The following is a 20,303-nucleotide window of genomic DNA, read 5'->3' on the forward strand; positions in this document are numbered from 1 at the left end:
ATCCCACTTGACCATGGTGTATGATCTTTTTAATGTATTGTTGGATTTGGTTTGCTAGTGTTTTGTTGAGGATTTTTGCATCTATGTTCATCAGTGATATTGGCCTGTAATTTTCTTTTTTTGTGGTATCTTTGTCTGATTTTGGTGATGATGGCCTCATGGAATGAGTTTCAGAGTGTTCATCCCTTTGCAATTTTTTGGGAATATTTTCAGAAGGATAGGTGTTAACTCTTCTCTAAATGTTTGATAGAATTCTCCTGTGAAGCCATCTAGTCCTGGACTTTTGTCTGTTGGGAGTTTTTAAATTACAGTTTCAATTTCGGTACTTGTGATTGGTCTGTTCATGTTTTCTATTTCTTCCTGCTTCAGTCTTAGAAGGTGGTACCTTGTCCATTATAGTGATATATACTTTCTTTTAGTAGTCTGTTATGATCCTTTGTATTTCTGTGTTGTCATTTGTAACTTCTCCTTTTTCATTTCTAATTTTATTGATTTGAGCCCTCTCCTTTTTTTCCTCATGAGTATGGCTAAAGCTTTATCAATTTTGTTTATCTTTTCAAAGAACCAGCTTTTAATTTCATTGACCTTTTATTGTTTTCTTTGTTTCTATTTCATTTATTTCTGCCTTGATCTTTGTGATTTCTTTCCTCCTATTAACTTTGGGTTTTGTTTGTTCTTCTTTCTCTAGTTGCTTTAGGTATAAAGTTAGGTTGTTTATTTGAGATTTTTCTTGTTCCCTGAGGTAAAATAGTATTGCTATAAATATGTCTCTTAGAACTGCTTTTGCTCTGTCCCATAGGTTTTGGATCATCGTGTTTTCGTTTTCATTTGTCTCTAGGTATTTTTTCATTTCATCTTTGATTTCTTCAACGAACCATTGGTTGTCTAGTAACATATTGTTTAGCCTCCACGTGTTTGTGGTTTTTGCAGTTTTTTTCTTGTAGTTGATTTCTAATCTCATAGTGTTGTATTCAGAAAAGATGTTTGATATGATTTCAGTTTTCTTAAATTTACTGAGGCTTGCCTTATGGCCCAAGATGTGACCTGTCCTCAAGAATGTTCCATGTGCACTTGAGAAGAATGTGTATTTGCTGCTTTTCGATGGAACACTGTATAGATATCAATTAAGTCCACCTGATCTAATGTGTCACTTAAGGGCTGTGTTTCCTCATTTATTTTTGTGTCTGGATGATCTCTCCATTGATGTAACTGGGGTGTTAAAGTCCCCCACTATTATTGTGTTACTATCAATTTCTCCTTTTATATCTTTTAACATTTGCCTTATATATTGAGGTGCTCCTGTGTTGTGTGCACATATATATATGTACAATTGTTATATCTTTCTCTTGGATTGATCCCTTGATCATTATGTAGTGTCCCTCTTTGTCTCCTGTAACAGTCTTTATTTTAAAGTCTATTTTGTCTGATATGAGTATTGCTATTGCAGCTTCCTTTTGATTTCCATCTGCACGGAATACCTTTCTCCATCCCCTCACTTTCATTCTGTACAGGTTTCTAGATCTGAAGTGAGTCTCTTGTAAACAGCATATACATGGGTCTTGGTTTTGTATCTGTTCAGCCAATCTGTGTCTTTTGGTTGGAGCATTTAATTCATTTACATTTAAGATAATTACCAATATGTATGTTTTTATTGCCATTTTAAAAATTGTTTTGGATTTTTTTGTAAGCTGTTTTTCTTCCTTTTCTGTTTTGTTCTCTTTTCTTGTGATTTGATGACTATGTTTAGTGTTGTGTTTGGATTCCTTTTTATTTTTTGTGTGTATATCTAATGTAGTTTTTTGGTTTATGGTTTCCATGAGGTTTTGATACAGTGGTCTATATATATAAAAGTTTGTTTTAAGTTGGTTGACTTAATTTCAAATGCATTTCCAATATCCTGAATTTGTATTCTCCTCTTCTCATGATTGCTTGTTTGGATATCATATTTTTGTGTGGATGATATCTTGACTATGCTACATGTTTGCCTTTACAGGTGAGCTTTCCCATTTGTTTTCTTTTTTCTAGTTGTTGCCTTTTCTTTTCCGCCTAGAGTTTTTCCTTTAGCATTTGTTGTAAAACTGGTTTGGTGGTGCTGAATTCTTTTGCTTGTCTGTAAAGCTGTTGATTTCTCTGTCAAGTCTGAATGAGAGCCTTGCTGGGTAGAGTATTCTTGGTTATAGGTTTTTCCCTTTCATCACTTTAAATACATTGTGCTATGCCCTTCTGGCCTGCAGAGTTTCTGCTGAAAAATCAGTTGATAATTTTATGGTGATTCCTTTGTATGTTTTTTGTTGCTTTTCCTTTGCTGCTTTTAAGATTTTCTCTTTGTCTTTAATTTTTGTCAGTTTGATTAATATGTGTCTCAGCATGTTCCTCCTTGGTTTTGTCCTGTATGAGACACTCTGCCCTTCCTGGACTTGGATGACTTCTTTTCCATATTAGGGAAGTTTTTGGCTCTTATCTCTTTGAATATTTTCTCAGGACCTTTCTCTCTTTTCTCCTTCTGGGACCCCTATAATGCGAATGCTGGTTTGTTTAATGTTGTCCCAGAGGTTTCTTAGACTGTCCTCATTTCTTTTCATTCTTTTTTTCTTTATTCTGTTTTGTGGCAGTGATTTCCACCATTCTGTCTTCCAGCTCACTTATCTGTTCTTCTGCGTCTTTTATCTTGCTATTGATTCCTTCTAGTGTATTTTTCTTTTCAATTATTGTATTGTTCAACTCTCTTCTTTAGATCTTCTTGATCTTTCTTAAACATTTCTTGTATCTTCTCATTCTGTGCCTCCATTCTTTTTTGAAATCTTGTATCATCTTTACTATCATTACTCTGAATTATTTTTTCAGGTAGATTGCCTATCTCCACTTCACTTAGTTGTTTTTCTGGGGTTTTATCTTGTTCCTTTGTCTGGAACATATTCCTCTGCCATCCCATTTTGTCTGACTTTATGTGTTTGTGGTCTCTGTTCCAGAGCCTACAGGATTGTAGTTCCGCTTCCTTCTGGGGTCTACTCCCTGGTGGGTGAGGCTGTTCTAAGAGGCTTGTGCAGGCTTCCTTGTGGGAGGGCCTGGTTCCTGCCTGCAGGTGTGTGGAGCTGGGTCTTTTCCCTCTGGTGGGCATGGACATGTCAAGGGGTGTTTAGAGCAGCTTTGGGCTCAACACTACTTTAGGAAGCCTGTTTGCTGATGGGTGGGCTGTGTTTCTGCTCTGTTGGTTGTTGGGCCTGAGGCATCCCAGCACTTGAGCCTACAGGCCATTGGGTGGGGCCAGGTCTTGCTGTCAAATGGCCGCTTCCAGGAGAGCTCACCCCAATGAGTATTCCCAGGTACCTCTCTCACCAGTGTCCATGTCACTGAAGTGAGCCAGAGCCATCCCCCACCTCCCCAGGAAATGCTCCAAGACCAGCAGGTAGGTCTTGCTCAGGCTCTTATGAAGTCACCGCTTTTTCTCTCAGTCCCAGTGCACACAAGAATCTGGGAGGAGAGGCTTCCTTTTCCTGATGAGTAACTCATTGAGACTGCTGGACTCATCCATCCATCATACTCCATGAGGGCCATGGGAGCCTTTCAAATCTGTATCTTCTCTTTTTTTTAAGTAAGTAAATGTGGCTGTTTTCTTAATTTCTCTTTCTGCTAGTTCATTGTTACTGCATAGAAAGACTATAGATTCCTGTATAATGATTGTGTACCTTGCAACTTTATTGAATAGTTATAACAGGTTTTGGTGGGGTCTTTCAGATTTTCTATATGTAAAATTATGCCATCTGCAAATAGGTCAGTTTTACTTCTTCTTTCTGATTTGGATGCCTTTTATTTCTTTTCCTTGCCTGATTGCTCTTCCGCAAACTGTGTTGAATAAGAGTGTGATAGTGGGCATCTTTGTCTTGTTCTCGATCCTGGAGGGATAGCATTCTATTCTTCAGCATTGAATATAGTGTTTGCTGTGGGTTTGTCATATACGGCCTTTATTATATACATTTTACTGATAGTTTTTATCATACGGATGTTAAATGTTGTCAGAAGCTTTTTCTGCATCTATCGAAATGATCATATGGTTTTTATTCTTCAGTTTGTTAATGTGGTGTATCATGCTAATTGATTTCTGGATGTTGAACCATTTTTGTGTCCCTGGAATAAATCTAACTTAATCATGGTGTATGATCCTTTTAACGTATTGTTGTATTTGGTTTACTAATGTTTTGTTGAGGATTTTTGCATCTATGTTCATCAGAGATATTAGGCTTTAATGTACTTTTTTGTGTGTTGTACTTCTCTAATTTTGGTAAAAGGGTAAGGTTGGCCTTGTAAAATAAGTTAAGAAGCATTTCTTCCTCCTTAATTTTTTGGGAACAGTTTGAAAAGATTGATACTAAAGCTTCTTTGACTGGTAGAATTCACCTATGTGGCCATTTCACCATGGACTTTTGTTTTTTGGGAGATTTTTAAAGTTACTGATTCAATCTCCTTACTAGTGATTAGTTTATTCAGATTTTCTATTTCTTCATGGTTCAGTCTTGAAATGTTGTATAATTCTGAGAATTTATCCACTTGTATGTTGTTAAAGTTCTTGGCATATAGCAGTTCATTGTATTCTCTCATAATCCTTGTATTTCTAAGGTATCTGTTGTAACTTCTCTTCTTTTGTTTCTGATTTTCTCTGAGTTTCTCTCTTTTTTCTTAGTCTAGCTAAAGGTTTTTCTTTTTTTCCAAGAACCAGCTCTTAGTTTCATCTATCTTCTCTATTGTTTTATTAGTCTCTTTCATTTATTTTTGCTCTGATCTTTATTAATTCCTTTTTTGTCTACTGACTTTTTGCTTCACTTTTTCTTCTTTTTCTAGTTACTTTAGCTATGCGTTAGGTTGGTTCTTTGAGATTTTTCTTAATTTCTTGAGGTAATCTGGTGTTGATATAAACTTTCCTTTTAGTACCGCATCCCACAGATTTTGATATGTGGCATTTTCATTTGTCTTCAGGTAATTTTTGACTACTCCTTTGATTTTTTCTTTGATCCAATAGTTGTTCAAAGAATGGTGTTTAGTCTACACACATTTGTGATTTTCAGAGCTTTCTTCTTGTAGTTGATTTCTTGTTTCATAACATTGTGGTTGGGATAGATGCTTGATATGATTTTAATTTTCTTACATTTATTGAGACTTGTTTTGTTTCTCAACATATGGTCTGTCCTTGAGAAAGTTCCATGTGCACTTGAGAAGAATGTGTATTCTGATGCATTTAGATGGAATGTTCTGTACAAACCTATCAAATCCATCTTGTCTAATGTTTCATTTAAGGCCACTGTTTCCTTTAGGTCTGTTAATAATTGCTTTATATATTTTGGTTCTCCTATGTTTGGTACATACATATTAAATAACTGTTATGTGTTCTTGATGAATTGCTCCTTTTATCATTATATACTGTCCATTTTTGTCTCTTGTTACTCTTTTTGGCTTGAAGTCTATTTTGTCTGTTATGTGTATGGCTACACTCATTTTCTTTTGGCTGCCATTGGAGTGTCCTCTTCCATCCCTTCACTTTGAGCCTGTGTTTGTCTTCAGAGCTAAGATGTATCTTCTGGAAGCAGCATATTATTGGGTCTTGTTTCTTAATCCATTCAGCCACTCTGTGTCTTTTGGTTGGTAAATTCAGTCCATTTACATTTAGGGAGGTTATTGATAAATGAGGTCTTCATAATGCTGCTTTTGTTTTCTGGCTGCTCTGTATCTCCATTGTTTCTTTTTTCTTGTATTTCTGTCTGGCATTTTGGTTTGGTGGTTTTCCATGTCTTTGAATTTTATATTTTCTGAAGGTTGAATTTTTTCAGAATATAAAGTAAGTGCTATTTTTCAAAATTAATGAATCCTTAAAATGGGGGAACTTAATTGTATATATATTATACCTCAATAAATTTGATCTAAAAATTTAAGAGTTGGGTAGCACTAAAAAACACACACTTCAAAACAATTATATATACCAACTTTATCACTAAGTCAGAAAGAAAGAGAAAGGCAGTGTATGCATTCAGTCAGTTGGCAGGATGTAGTAGTGCCTTATTTATATAACCATATTCAGCCTCGTCCTAGTAAGAGTTAATATGCATTTTGGAAAAAAGAGTTGAACCCTGATGAATCCTCAAAATTTTTGATTTTCACCTCATAAGGGGTTAAGGCCTTTTTATATAGGTGAGTCCAGTTGATAAAAATGGAGAAACTTGTTGCACAATGTTTAAACATCTCTGAATATAAAATCCTGAAGATATAACCTTGAAATATAGACCCTCCCCACTCCAAATATTCTCTTATAACATAGCAAAAATCAAAAGGAAATACCATGAAGACATGAATAGGAAAAATAGAAAACTGTAAGTCAGCTTCATTGATTACAATAATGGAATGGATTAAATATTCCCATTAAAATGTGCAAAGGATCTCAAATTAGATGACATTTATGACACAGCTTAACATAAAATGACACTGTTAGGTATAAAACATTTCTTAAAAGACCAGCAAAAATGTGCAAGATTTACCATAAAAAAAGAAAATCAGGGGCTTCCCTGGTGGCACAGTGGTTGAGAGTCCGCCTGCTGATGCAGGGGACGCGGGTTCGTGCCCTGGTCCGGGAAGATCCCACATGCCGTGGAGTGGCTGGGCCCGTGAGCCATGGCCGCTGAGCCTGCGCGTCTGGAGCCTGTGCTCCACAACGGGAGGGGCCACAACAGTGAGAGGCCCGCATACCGCAAAAAAAAACAAAACAAAACAAAAAAGAAAATCAGGATGATATTACTAATAGGTAAAGTTCAGGGTAAAAAAAATGTAGATAGAAGAATTAAAGAAGTATTTTATATTGAATGTTACAGTTCAAGTTAAAGATGAATTTCTAATAATAAGCATTTAGTGCTAAGTGAATTATGTTGAAAGTATAAAAAGAAAACCTTTGAAAGTGATCAGAAGAATTTAACAGAAACCAAAACTATACTGGAGTACATTCAATCATTTCTGTTAGCCTTTAACAGATAGAAAATAAGTGTTAACATATAAAGATCAAATTATTTATCAGCTTGTTTTACTAAACACTTATTGACCTTTGTATCTTATGAATGGGTACCACATACATTCAAATGTCTATAGATATATATAGAAAATACATGCAAATGTAGTCATCTATAGGTCACAAGGAAAACACCAATAGTTTTGTAAAAGCAGAAACCAATTTGCCAGGGGCTTCCCTAGTGGCGCAGTGGTTAAGAATCCACCTGCCAATGCAGGGGACATGGGTTTGAGCCCTGACCCGGGAAGATCCCACATACCGCAGAGCAACTAAGCACGTGTGCCACAACTACCAAGCCTGCGCTCTAGAGCCTGCAAGCCACAACTACCGAGCCCACGTGCCACAACTACTGAAGCCCGTGCACCTAGAGCCTGTGCTCCACAACAAGAGAGGCCACTGCAATGAGAAGCCCACACACCGCAACAAAGAGTAGCCCCTGCTCGCCGCAACCAGAGAAAGCCCATGCACAGCAGCGAAGACCCAACGCAGCCAAAAAGAAAATAAATAAATTTATTAAAAAAAAACATTTTGCCAGAGCTTTATCACAGTATATTAAAAAAAAGAATAAAAAGAGATAAGGCAAAAATAATAAAATTAAAAAATTAAATACAATTATGAGTAATTTTTCAAGGCAGAAAAGGAAAACTATAGTCTTTAGCTATTTAGAAATTAATGAATTGTATATAGTGTTTTAAAAATTAGGTGGATGTGTATTAATCAGAAGAGGCTAGGTTATGCTCTCATAAGAAACACTCCCCAAATCTTAGTGGCGAAACACAGTTTAAGTTTCATTGATTCAATCAATGCCAACCATGCTCCTGGCTGACTCTCCAGGGCAGCAGTCTTCCATGTGTTGGCTCAGCACTAGAGAATGCTTAGATTTTTTGGCACGTCTAGATTGATAGTTTCTTTTCCAATTGCCAAACCGATAGAAGTGCAGACCAGAGAGACGTGAGCTACAATAAGGAAATACTTCTCAGGAATGGCATGCATCACTTTTGCCCTCATTGCATTGGCCAAAGTGAATCACCTGCCCATGCCTGAGTTAGAAGAGAACTGAATATTGGTAAATACAGATACTACCTGTTGCAGAGGATAGTATAAAAACTAAGCAGAGAGGAAATTCATATTCTTCAAATAAGTTGATATTAGAAAAATAAGGAAAAATACTTGGTATTTGTTAAGTTGATGATAAACGGAAACATTAAAATGGATAAGTAAATTCACAAACTGTTGAAAAGGCAAATAAGTAGGTAGAAAGTGTAATTAAGCAAAAAGGAAGAAAACAAGTTATGGTGTGAAAAGGGTTAAGATGGTGTAACTGTGTCCTTGGGGGAGATTAAAACAAACAAACAAATGCAAATTTCATGATTTCTCCATTGGAGATAAGAATTTAAATGAAATCATCTCATTGTACACTTTAAAGTTAACGCAATCTTATATGTCAATTATATTTCAAAAAACTGGAAATAAAAAGAATTTGAATGGGTCAGTTGTCAGTGTTAAGTATAGATAGTTTTAAAGGAGAGTTTTAAAAAATGTTTCAGGAAGATATAATTCATAAGCTAATACAATTCTAGGATGTAGAAAAAACAAGCAACTTAATTTTAGGTAGTGCTTTAATATTTAGTAAGCAACACTCATTTGCTCAGTTATGACAAAGGATGCATGCATGCACATATGACCAACAGGCCCATCGTTCTGAAATCTACAAACTTCTAAACAAAATATTATATTAATTTTGATAGTATATTAATAGAATGTAATGTTTTGATCAAACAGTATAATGATGGTTTAATATTAAGTAAAGTATTAATGAAATGTATTCCATCAGTAGGTCAAAAGACAAAAGTCATTATCATTTTGGGTATGCTTCAAAAAGGCTTTGGATAAAAATTCAACTTCATTTTTAACAAAAGTTTTATAAGTAGGAAGATTTATAAGTAGGTGTTTCTCAACATGATCTAGAATACTCATCTTAAACTGAACACCACTTAATGGTGAAATATTTGAGATTTTCCAGTGAAAACTCAGGAGCAAAGCTCACATTCCTGATATCACCATTGTTTTTTAATATTGTCCTGGCATTTTTAAGCAGTTAGAAATAGAAAGAGCTTATTGGAATTAAGAAGCATGAGTAACATGAGTTAACGTGGTGATATCAGAGGATGTAACCTAACACAGTATCCATGATCACTTCAACAGTGAACCTTTTATTAAAGATTTTTCCCTCTTTATGCATATATTTTTTGGTTTGTGATTATATGTATTATTTTAGAAATAAGTATATTTTGAAATAACATTTAAAAAATTTATGATTCAATTTTTATAAATAATGCTACAAGTGCATTAAACATTTAAATATTTTAAATGTTATCAAATATTTTTATTTATCTCATATAAAGTTATACATTTAATTAATTTATTTAAATAAATTATTATTTATACATTTACACATACAAATGTAAATATGCATTTCCTGGATTTCAGTTGGAATGTAGCCCTCTGGCTAGTTTAGTATATAGCATATTATAGATATAAAGGCTGTGTGGTATATTAATGGTATCCACTATTTTTTAATAATAATTTATCTTTTTCAGTTTGATTACATGGGCTCTGATGTAAAAATTGTAACACAGAAGGTTATTCAGATCATTGGCTTTGTTAACACTGTAAGTATTTTAAAACTACTTTTTAAATATATTCTGTAAGAGTATAGGTAATATGTATTGATATATATAGTATTTTGCTGTGCTGTTGAGGAGTTTCCACATTCAAAATATTGAATTAAAACAAATTTTTAAAAATATTGAATTAAATGTTTTAAATATACCTTTACAAAAATTTAATATAATGTTCAAATTTATTTTTAAAATTTTATTTATTTTCTCCATTTAGATGCTTACCCAGTTAAAACTGACTGTTAGAATATCTTCCATAGAGATTTGGTCAAACAAAAACAAAATTTCTACTACAAGACATCCTAATCATATATTATATAAATTTTTAGAATGGAAAACCGAATTTCTCTCCCAACCTCATCATACTGCATACTTATTTGCGTGAGTATAGTATTTCATATTTGTATAAAGAAATAACCCAAAATGATTTTATATGTTAATTATGAAAAACAAGCATTTAATTAATGTATACTGAGTTCTGTAAATTTGGTAGACACCATGGGATGGGAAGAAAATGTAGGTTAACCTCTTTGTCCTCAAGTAGCTAATGTGAGGTAAGACTTAAAATCTTTTATCAAATGACATAAAATTACCTGAAAGAAGTAAAATTACATAAAAGTTTTGAAATAACTAAAGGAGGTTAATTATGAGTGATACAATTTTTTGATGTCTCTTAGCTAGTAAACTTTTACTACCTATTATCTCTACATTCTTGTGTCTGATCTGATTATCATTAATAATACCACTGAAATGTAATTATGAGGAAAATTGTTATTTTTTTTAGCTTCCAGAAAAGTCCTACTTTTATAGGAGCCACACATCCTGCAAAAATATGTGATAAGAATTTTGCTGGAGGAGTTGCTTTGGTATGTAATTACTATCAAATTTGCTCTCATTATTTTCATGTTTCAAAATTTCCTAAATATTTTAAAGCAAGAATATATATATATTACTTAGTTTATTCTTCCTTTAATAGTATTTTTATTACTAATTAAGAGTATAAAAATTAAACTGTATATATTTGCTTTAAAAATCAGAATATTTTTAAAGTCAACTGATCATAATTTCATATTGTTTTAAAAAAATTTGGCCTTTGTAAGTCTGTTTAATTGTTTTGAGCAGTGGTATGCTTGCATCAGTAGTTATTATATAATCAGTGTGATTTTAATTATTAAACATTTTCCTCAAAATAAATAAAAATAAACAACAATAAAAATAAATATCAAAATATTAAATAAATATCAAATAAAAAATAAATATCAAAAAAATAAAATCAGTATTTTCCTCAAAATTAATAATTGGTATACATTCATGTACTTTTTGTTAAGTGACGTTCATTGTATTATTGTTTCAAGGTAACTTTTATTATTGCATTCAATTCTTTATTATGTTTGTGAGGAGCAGACTGTTGTAGGAAGGAACAGCCATCAAATATTCATAATCTACTGTTTTCTGGAAAGTGGGAATGACCTTTTTCTACCGTTATGTTCTTTTTACAACAAGCTATATAAAATGTAGCAAGGGGAGCGAACTTGACAGTGTTTCAGAAAAATAAGGCTACACTATGATTTTTATACTGACCCATTTGTATATTTAGTTGACTTTTAGTAGCATGTACAGTGATTCAAATTGTCATTGATAGATTAGACAGAATTAAAATCTGTACTGGTGTGTACTTGCTACCATTAGTATAAAAGACATATTGATTGATTAGATAAATCTAAAACCATTTCTAGGGGTTATTTGTCACCATGGCTAAAGAAGAATCAGATATTCCCTAGGAATTTGTTTTATTCTCAGTCCTTGCTGTTGGTCCTCTTTCAGCCAAAGCCTCAGGAAAGACTGTCAGCAATTGTCCAGGTCTTTGTCACTATTGTGAATCCTCCTGAAAACAATGTTTCTTTGCTGAGAACTAATGTTTAGATCATGTGTGTGTGAAGAAAATAAAGCAGATGATAGGAATTATTGAATATAAGTGGTTAGTATGTGTTTTCCTGGTGCCATTCTTCAGACTTTAAGTTTGATTGGAATTTTTGTAATAAAAATTTGTAAAGGAAAAATATATAAAAAGCCAGTATAAAATTAAAATACAACTATCAATATAAAAATACATTTTTTGTTTATTCCAACAACAAAGAGTATGAAGATTAAATTTTAAAATGATAGACACCAATCATAATATTGTAAAATTTTCTTTTTAGGTTACGAATCAATTCCTTGAATATGGTAGCTTTGTTAAATATTTTGAAATCAGGTAGTTAAAGCTATCCAACTTTGTGCTTTGTCAATACTATGTATGTCTATATATAACTTTGCATTTTCTTATAGATTTTAGAATCAGGTTGTCTAGTTCTACACATACACAAAAGCTTACTTAGGTTTTGATTGGGATGGTGTGTAATTTATGAATCAATTAGGGGAGAATTGATATCTTAATAATGTTGGATCTTCCAGTCCACCAACATGATTTATCTCTCCGTTAATTCAGGTCTTTTAAAAATTCTCTGTGGAGGTTTAATACATATACTGCTAAAATTATTCTTAGGTATTTTATATGCTCTGATGCTATTGCAACTGGTCTTGATCATTTAAGTTCATCTTCCAGTTTCTCACTGCTAGTGTATATCAATATATGGCTAGTTTTTATATATTTTTGTAAATATCCAGTAACCTTGCTGAACTTACATTATGAGATTGTTGATCTAAAACAAATAGACTGCCAGATTTCTCCAGAAATGATGGGTTTACTCAGAATCAGCAGAGAATTATGATTTGGGGTCTGCAACCATGTTTAGCCAGGTGCAGATCCTCTCATGGCAAGGGAAACAACACTTTTATAAAGGGGAAAAAGAAAGTTGAAGGGAGCTATAGTAAACAAAGTGTCCATGGCTTTTTATTGGCTGAGTCCTTGCCAGGAAAGGAGAAGAGAAGTCTTTCTTTTTCCTGTTGGGTTCTGCTATCCTCCAGGCTGTGAGAGTTCCCCTTCTGGTAGCCCGACTCTAATTGAGGTTTCTGTTTATTATTTTTTACAAGACCCACTCTTTTTTCCAGTTTTACTGAGATACAACTGATACATAACATTGTGTAAGTTTAAGGTGTACAGTGTAATGATTTGATATATGTATATATTGCAGAATGATTGCCACAATAAGGTTATATATATATGTATATATTTGATAATCCGTCATCTCACATGGTTACCATTTGTGTGTGTGTTGAGAAACTTTAAGACCTACTCTTTTAGCAGCTTTCAAATATTCAATACAGTATTGTTAACTATAGTTACATTGTATCCCCAGGTTAGAAATTTGTACCATTTGACCACTTTCACTCATTCCCACCCCCAACTCTCGCCCTGGCAACCACCAATCTGTTCTCTGTTTCTATGAGTTCAGTTGTTTTAGATTCCACCTACTGAGATCATGTAGTATTTGTCTTTCTCTGTCTGACTTATTTCACTTAGAGTAATGCCCTCTGACTTCATCCATGTTGTGTCAAATGACAGGATTTCCTTCTTTTTTTTTATGACTGAATAATATTCATATATACATGATTATTAAACACACACATCTCACAATTTATCTGCTCATTAGTCAGTGGACACTTAGGTTGTTTCCATATCTTGGCTGTTGTGAATAATCTGCAGTGAACATGGGGTGCAAAGACCTATTTGAGACAGTGATTTCATTTCCTCAGATATATACTTAGAAGTGGAATTGCTGATTCATATGATAGTTCTATATTTAATTTTTTTCAGGAAACTCCACACTGTTTTCTATAGTGGTTGTACTGATTTACATTCCCACCAACAGTGCACATGGGTTCCAGTCTCTCCACATCCTTGCCAGCATTTGTTATCTCTTATCTTTTTGATGATAGCCATTCTAACAGGTGTGAGGTGATCTCACTTGTGGTTTTGATTTGCATTTCTCTGATGATTAGTGATGTTGAGCATCTTTTCATGTACCTGTTGGCCACTTGAATATCCTCTTTGGAGAAATAGGTCCTCTGACCATTTCTTAATAAGATAATTTAGTTCTTGCTAGTGAGTTATATGACTTCTTAATATACTTTGGATATTAACCTCTTATCATATATATAGTTTGTAAATACTTTCTCCCATTCTGTAGTTGCCTTTTCATTTTGATCAGTTCTTTTGCTGTGCAGAACCCTTATATTGCTGTAGTTCCACTTGTTTATTTTTGCCTTTGTTTGTGGTTTTGTTGTCATAGTTATAAAATCATTGCCAAGACCAATGTCAAGAAGATTTTTCACTGTTTTCTTCCAAGAATTTTATGATTTCACTTCTTACCTATAGGTGTTTAGTCCATGTTGAGTTAATTTTTGTGAATAGTGTAATACAAGGGTCCAGTTCATTATTTACGTGTGAATATCCAGTTTTCCCGACACTTGCTTTTATGCCAGGACCATACTTTTTGATTACTATAGCCTTTTAATATAGGTTGAAAACAGGAACTGCGATGCTTCCAGCTTTGTTTTTCTTTCTCAGGATTGCTTTGGCCACTTGGAGTCTTTTGTGGTTTCATACAAATTTTAAGATTGTTTTCTGTATTTTTATGAAAAAATGTCATTAGAATTTTGAGAGGGATTGCATTGAATCTATAGATGGCTTTGGGTAATATGCATATTTTAACAATATTAATTTTTCCAGTCCGTGGGATATCTTTCCATTTATTTGTGTCCTTTTCCCTTCCTTCCTTCCTTCCTTCCTTCCTTCCTTTCTTTCTTTCTTTTCTTTCTTTCTCCTTTCCTTCCTTCCTTATTTTCTTTCTTTCTTTCTTTCCCTCACGGCTCATGGGATCTTAGTTTCCTGACCAGGGATCGAACCCAGGCCCCCTGTAGTGGAAGCACAGAGTCCTAACCACTGGACCACCAGATAATTCCCTCTTTTTCACTTTCTTTCATCACAGTCTTATAGTTTTCTTTGTGCAAATCATTTTGTTGTTTTATTGCTGTTGTAAATGGGATTGATTTATTTCGTTATATTCTGTTAATTCATTGTTAATATATCAAAACACAGTATATCAGTTTGTAGGTTGGTATTGTATTGTGAAACTTTATTGAATTTATTTATTCTAATAGTTTTTTTGTGAAGTCTTTAGGATTTTCTCCATAAAAGATTATGTCATCAGCAAACAGAAATAATTTTACTTCTTCCTTTCTGATTTGGTTGCCTTTTAATACCCTTTTCTTTCCTGGTTGCTCTGGCTAACTATGTTGAATAAGAATGGTGAGAGTGGGCACCCTTGTCTTGATCTTTATCTTAGAGGAAAAGATTTACCTTTCACCTTTGAGTATGATGTTAGCCATAGGTTTGTTGTATATGATCTTTATTATGTTGAGGTACATTCCTTCTATTCCCAATGTTTATCATGAAGGAATGTTGAAATTTGTCAGATGCTTTTTTGGCATCTGTTGAGATGATCATATGATTCTCTTCTTTCATTCTATTCATGTGGTGCCTCATATTCATTTATTTTTATATGTTGAACCATTTTTGCATTGCTGGGATGCATCCCACTTGACCTTGGTATATGATCCTTTTAACATGCTTGAATTTGGTTTGCTAGTAGTTTGTTGATAATTTTTGCGTTTGTATTCATTAAGGATATTGGCCTATAGTTTTCTTTCCTTGTAGTGTCCTTATCTGGCTCTGGTATTAGGGTAGTAATAGACTCTTAAAATGAGTTTGGGGGTGTTATGTCATCTTCAATTTTTTGGAAGATTTTGAGAAGGATTAGCATTAATTATTCATTAAATGTTTGGTAGAATTAACCAGTGAAACAGTCTGGTCCTGGGCTTTTCTTTTTTTGGGGGGCGTTTGCTTACTGATTCAACTCATTAGTGGTCTGTTCAGATTTTCGAGTTATACAGGATTCAGTATTGGTAGATTGTATGTTTCTAAGAAGTTACCCATTTCTTCTGGGTCATCCAGTTTGTTGGTGTTTGATCATAGTAGTTTCTTATGATTACTTGTAATTTTGTATTATAAGCTGTAATTCTCCTCTTGCATTTATAATTTTATTTATTGAGTTCTCTTCAGCTAAAGTTTTGTCAATTTTGTTTATCTTTTCAAAGAAAAAATTGTTAATTTAAAATTTTTAAAATTGATTTCCTATTCTCTATCTCAGTTATTTCTGTGCTAATCTTTACTATGGTTTTGCTTTTGCTAATTCTGGGCTTGATTTGTTCTTTCTTCTACTTCCTTGAACAGTAGAATTAGGTTATTCAAGATCTTTCTCTTTTTTTAAAAATTAATTTTTATTGGAGTATAGTTGATTTACAGTCTTGTGTTTCTGCTGTACAGCAATGTGAATCAGCTACACGTATACATATATCCACTCTTTTTTAGATTCTATTCCCATATAGGTCATTACAGAGTATTGAGTAGAGTTCCCTGTGTTATACAGTAGGTTCTTATTAGTTATATATTCTATATATAGTAGTGTGTATATGCCAAGCACATATTCCCAGTTTGTCACACCCCCATTTCCTGCTTGGTAACCATAAGTTTCTTTTCTACATCTGTGACTCTCTTTCTGTTTTATAAACAAGTTAATTTTTACCATTTTTTTAGATTCCACATATAAGCGATATCATATGATATTTGTCTTTCTCTGTCTGACTTACTTCACTTAGTATAACAATCTCTAGGTCCATCCATGTCACTACAAATGGCATTATTTCATCCTTTTTATGGCTGAGTAGTATTTCGTTGTATATACGTACCAAATGTTCTTTATCCATTCCTCTGTTGGTGGACATTTAGGTTGTTTCCATGTCCTGGCTATTGTAAATAGTGTTGCAATGAACATCAGAGTGCATGTATCTTTTCGAATTATGGTTTTCTCTGGATAGATACCTAGGATTGGGATTGCTGGGTAGCTCTCTCTCTCTTTTTTTTTTTAAGGAACTTCCATACTCTTCTCCTTAGTGGTTTTACCAATTTGTATTCCCGCCAACAATGTAGGAGGGTTCCCTTTTCTCCAAACCCTCTCCTGCATTTACTGTTTGTAGACTTTTTAATGATGGCCATTCTGACTGGTGTGAAGTGATACCTCTTTGCAGTTTTGATTTGCATTTCTCTAATAATTTGCAACGTTGAGCGTCTCCTCATGTGCCTGTTGTGCCTGTATATCTTCTTTGGAGAACTGTCTACTTAGATCTTCTGCCAATTTTTTGATTGTGTTGTTTGTTTTTTTGATATTGAGCTGCCTGAGCTGTTTGTATATTTTGGAGATTAATCCCTTCTCAGTTGCTTCATTTGCAAATATTTTCTCTCATTCTGTGCATTGTCATTTAGTTTTGTATATGGTTTCCTTTGCTGTTTAAAAGCTTTTAAGTTTAATTAGGTCCCATATGTGTACTTTTGTTTTTATTTTCATTACGCCAGGAAGTGGATCAAAAAAGATCTTGCTGCGATTTGTGTCAGAGTGTGTTCTGCTTATGATTTCCTCCAAGAGTTTTATAGTATTTGTCCTTACATTTAGGTCTTTAACCCATTTTATTTTTGTGTATGATGTTAGGGAGTGTTCTAATTTCATTCTTTTACATGTAGCTGTCCAGTTTTCCCAGCACCACTTATTGAAGAGACTGTCTTTTCTCCATTGTATATTTTTGCCTCCTTTGTCATAGGTTAGGTGACCATAGGTGCATGGGTTTATCTGTGGACTTTCTATCCAGTTCCATTGATCTATATTTCTGTTTTTGTAGCAGTATCATTACTATAGCTTTTTTTGTATAGTCTGAAATCAGGGAGGCTGATTCCTCCAGCTCCATTTTTCTTTGTCAAGATTGCTTTGGCTATTCAGGGTCTTTTGTGTTTCCATATAAATTGTAAAATTTCTTGTTCTAGTTCTGTGAAAAATGCCACTGGTAATTTGTCTAAGTTTCTCTGTGGTCTCCTTTCCACAGGCTGCAGGACCCTAGTTTCTGTTGCTTCTGGTGTCTGCACCCTGTTGGGTGAGATTGGTCCAGGGGCTTTTGCAGGCTTCCTGGTGGGAGGGACTGTTGCCTGCCCTCTGGTGGGTGGAGCTGGGTCTTGTTTCTCTGACGGGCAGGGACATGTTAAGGGGTGTGTTTTGAGGTGGCTATGAGCTCAGTACAACTTTGGGCAGACTGTCTTCTGATGGGTGGAGCTGTGTTCCTATCTTGATAGTTGTTTGGCCTGAGGCTTTCCAGCACTGGAGCCTGCAATTTGTTGGATGGGGCTGGGTCTTGTTGCTGAAATGTGGACTTCCGAGAGAGCTCACTCCAGTCAGTATTCCCTGGGGCTTCCACTACCTGTGTCCTTGCCCTCACAGTGAACTATAGTCGACCTTGCCTCCCTAGGAGACCCTCCAAGACCCCTAGGTAGATGTAGCCCAGATTCCTGTGGAGGTACTGCTTTGTGCTGGGTCCCAGTGCACTTGAGACCTTGTGTGCCCCCTCCAAGAGTGGAGTCTCTCTTTCCCCCAGCCCTGTGGGGCTCCTGCACTCAAGCCCTGCTGGCCTTCAAGGCTAGAGGCTCTGGTGGTTCTTCCACCCGATGCCAGACCCTCAGACTGTGTTGGAGGGCTATTTTACATGGGAACGTCCCTGTGTAGCCTGTGTGGATTTAATATTTTTTGGTGCGAGGGTTGTTTTTCATATAGATGTCTTCCATCTCTTTCCTCAGTGTATGCTGGCCATGTTCCCCTTTACAGGAGGTGTGACTGGTGTTGTGGTGACCAGAGCCTGCACTGGATATTGTGCAGGGTCTCCCCTTTGCTCTGTGGTTGCCACTGCCCTGGTAGGGCAGGGTCTGCTCCCTAGTTGTTGGAGTAGAGCCCCCAGATCTGCTTCTTAGCTGTGTTTCTGATCCATGATGTGAGGTAGGCAGGTTTGGAGCACTCCTGCTGGGAGGGAAGCCACTGAGTATTCCTCCTCTGTAGCTGTTCACCTGCGGGTGTGATCTGTTGTGTCACCTTTCACCCGTTGTGCGAGCTCACGAGTTACACTGTTGTTGGCACTGCTCTCGGCCCCACCTTAACTGTGGGTGTGCCGGCAGTTGGCCCTGGTGTCTCTCGGACGTTGTTTTCACCAGGCCACCCGAGTAGATCCACTGAAGTCAGGCCCCAGGACTGCAGTAATCATGGATCTGGACCAGCTGTGGGTGCTACGGGGACAGGTCAGATTCTGGCCTGCCCCAGCCCCCCACGTGTACGTGCCCACAAAGCCTACAGCTGCTAAAGCTGGACCCGTCTTGGCTGCAGGAGCGCTCGTCCATTCAGATGTTCTGTAGGTACTGAGTTTGCAAAGCTGGTCACAGGAGAGTCAATTTGCAGTTTGCTCAGCTGCAAGGAGAGATTTCAGCTTTTCTTCCTTAGTTGCACAACCCCTGGGGTACAGCTGTGGTTTCAGCCCACCTCTATGTGTGGGCCACCCACAGGGGTCTGCTCCTGAGACTGCCCTGGAGCACACGAGTTCACCCCAGTGAGAAGGGGGCATGGAGGTGGCAGCAGCTGGGGTCCCAGGAGCCCTTGTGGGGTCCCTGCAGGGACGGGGCCAGCAGCGATGGGATGTGCGGGGGAGCCAGCGGCCGCAGGTGTGAGAGAGCTGGCCCTGGCAGGGGCCCTTCCTAGTGCCTGGTGCCTTCCTAGTGCCTAGTGCCTTCCTAGTGTCGGGGCCAGCACGTGGGTAGTGAGGCTGCAATGGCGGCCCTGCCCCTTGTGAGTCACTCAACAATGGCGCTTTGCTTCCACGGCCATTGGTGTTTTCTCCACAAGAATTACTGGTTGCAGACTTCCTCATTCCCACCGCTCAGGCTATTTACTCACAGCCGGAGCAGTGCCCTCCCCCGGTCTGCTCTCCAAACCCTGTGTTCCAGCACCTATCCCCCATCTGCACCAGCGGACACATGTCTCAGGCTGGCATGCGCAGGGCTGTGGCATGGACCATCTGTGTAGGTCTCACTCTGTCCTGCCTGCCACAGACTGGTTGCTGCACTCTCCTCCAGTAGCCCCCGAAGCTCCCCTTCTGTCCCAATGATGTCCCTGCTGAGGGGCTTCCCTTGGATGTGAGAACCTCTCCTCTCCTTCAGCTCCCCTCACAGGGGTTCAGGTCCCATCCTGCTTCCTCTCCTCTTCCTTTTTCCTTCTTTCTTTTGTCCTACCCGGTTACACGGGGATCTTTCTTGTCTTTTTAGGTGTCTGAGGTCCTCTGCTAGTGTGCAGCCAGTGCTCTGTGAGAATTGTTCCATTGGTAGATGTATTCTTGATGCATTTGCAGGGAGAGACGAATCCCACGTCCTACTGCTCCTCTACCATCTTGACTCTCTAGAGATCTTTATTTTTTCTTGATGTATGCATTTATTGCTATTAACATCCCTCCTATAATTGCTTTTGCTGCATCCCTTAAGTGTTGATATATTGTCTTTCCATTTGCATTTGTCTCAAGATTTAAAAAAAAATTCTCCTTTCTTTTTTTTTTTTTATCAATTTGTTATTTGGAGTGTGTTGCTCAGTTTCCATGTATTTATAAGTTTTCAAGCTTTCTTCCTGCTATTAATTTCTAGTTCATTTCCATTGTGTTCATAAAAG

At 36.2% G+C, this 20,303-nt stretch overlaps 1 protein-coding gene across 1 annotated transcript in view; it reads left to right on the plus strand.

Moving 5' to 3' along the window:
* Positions 1-20,303, plus strand: part of LOC309838896 (disintegrin and metalloproteinase domain-containing protein 5-like) — a gene marked incomplete at both ends in the record, with an annotated part of 144,038 nt that overhangs the window by 16,809 nt on the left and 106,926 nt on the right. The window contains 3 exons of the mRNA XM_082680312.1: positions 9,643-9,714; positions 9,941-10,104; positions 10,508-10,589. Coding sequence (XP_082536438.1) covers positions 9,643-9,714; positions 9,941-10,104; positions 10,508-10,589 — 318 coding nt within the window. The remainder of the gene's footprint in view (positions 1-9,642; positions 9,715-9,940; positions 10,105-10,507; positions 10,590-20,303) is intronic.

Source organism: Grampus griseus, assembly GCF_964374135.1.
Source record: "Grampus griseus genome assembly, chromosome: 21".
Lineage (NCBI taxonomy): Eukaryota > Metazoa > Chordata > Mammalia > Artiodactyla > Delphinidae > Grampus > Grampus griseus.